We start from the raw sequence: 1,307 nt of genomic DNA, 5'->3' as shown, positions 1-1,307 counted from the left end.
AGAGCTCCAAACAGGACCAGGTTTAGAGCTCCAACAGGACCAGGTTTAGAGCTCCAACAGGACCAGGTTTAGAGCTCCAACAGGACCGGGTTTAGAGCTCCAACAGGACCGTCATGATGACGCTTTAATGGTTAATAATTAACGTTTAAGAAGATCTCCTCTAGTCCTCACCTTGTTGCTGCTCCTCGTTCAGAACCGGAGCCTCAGCAGCTGAAGCCAGCCGACCAATCAGAGCGTCTAACATCTCATTGTACTGCTTCTTATGATGCGGCCGAACAAACATCCCAAACCCTTAAAGACACGAAGACCCTGAGCGCCGATGGAACCTCAGACATGCGTGAAGAACCGTGAGGAGCACCTGGGGGAACTCACGGATCAGCAGGTTGAAGTTCTCGTCCCTCTCTGTGAACAGGCTCACCACCGTGGTCACCAGGTTCTCGTAGCCGTCCGTCTTCTTGTAGCTGGAGACGGCCTGGAAGAACAGGGCTGCCTTTTCTGCTCCGAGGGCTTTCTTCACGTCAGCCATGAAGGCGGACTGGATCTGGTTCTTCTGAGCAGAACCTGAGGGACAGTTTGTTTAGTGACTTCTGTCGCTTCTTTCATCCTATTTTCCTTCTTTATTCGGTTTATTTGTAAGACTCAGGGGTGTACCAGACAGGTATAAACGTCTGGTTTCTCTTCATACATCCATTCCCTGCAGGTAACAGGTGAGCTCTCGTACCGGTCTGGGCCTCCTTTAAGCCCCGCTGGCTCAGGTGGGGTCCTCCCTGGTTGAGCTGCTGCGTATCGAGCTGACTGCAGGTGGCGCTCTGACCTCCAGACGCCTGGTTTTCTGCCGCTGTAAGAAGAGAGAGACTTTAGCGCCTGAAGCGGTCCAGACCCAGGCCACATGATGAGGAGCGGCGTGGCTCCTTTAAGAGGGCGCACGGAGACAGAGAGAGTGCACAAAGTGTCTGAATACTCTGAGAACTGCAACACATGACTAAGAGAAATAAATCAGCAGTTCAGGCTGCAGTAATCAGTCCCTCCAGGACCCTCCGGGGCATTTTCCTAAAAGTTGCAATTTTGTTTTTACTAAAATCAATAAACAACCATAACTTTTATTATCTAAACCAAAAATCCTTCCTAGTTTTGTAAGATAATTCCCAACAAACATGGACATTCTCAAAAGGTGCTTTATTTGAGAACTTTGATAGCTTCTAAACTGACATTCATGAGCATTTCTGGATTGTCCCTGGTCTGCAGCTCTCCTCACATGTTTTGCAGACACAAAGTGTTTGTCGATGCGTTTATGTTCCATGATTACA

The 1,307-nt window shown here is 49.0% G+C and overlaps 1 protein-coding gene across 3 annotated transcripts in view; it reads right to left on the bottom strand.

Annotated features, from left to right (window-relative positions):
* The window catches only part of rtel1 (regulator of telomere elongation helicase 1), a 21,550-nt gene that overhangs the window by 3,510 nt on the left and 16,733 nt on the right, over positions 1 to 1,307 (bottom strand). For all 3 annotated transcript variants that reach the window (XM_017440982.3, XM_037977023.1, XM_025002765.2), the window contains 3 exons: positions 722 to 838; positions 373 to 561; positions 172 to 291 (listed from right to left, as the gene is read on the bottom strand). In XM_017440982.3, coding sequence (XP_017296471.1) covers positions 172 to 291; positions 373 to 561; positions 722 to 838 — 426 coding nt within the window. The remainder of the gene's footprint in view (positions 1 to 171; positions 292 to 372; positions 562 to 721; positions 839 to 1,307) is intronic.

This window comes from Kryptolebias marmoratus, linkage group LG8, assembly GCF_001649575.2.
Source record: "Kryptolebias marmoratus isolate JLee-2015 linkage group LG8, ASM164957v2, whole genome shotgun sequence".
NCBI lineage: Eukaryota > Metazoa > Chordata > Actinopteri > Cyprinodontiformes > Rivulidae > Kryptolebias > Kryptolebias marmoratus.
This window is presented reverse-complemented; position numbering and strand designations above follow the sequence as displayed.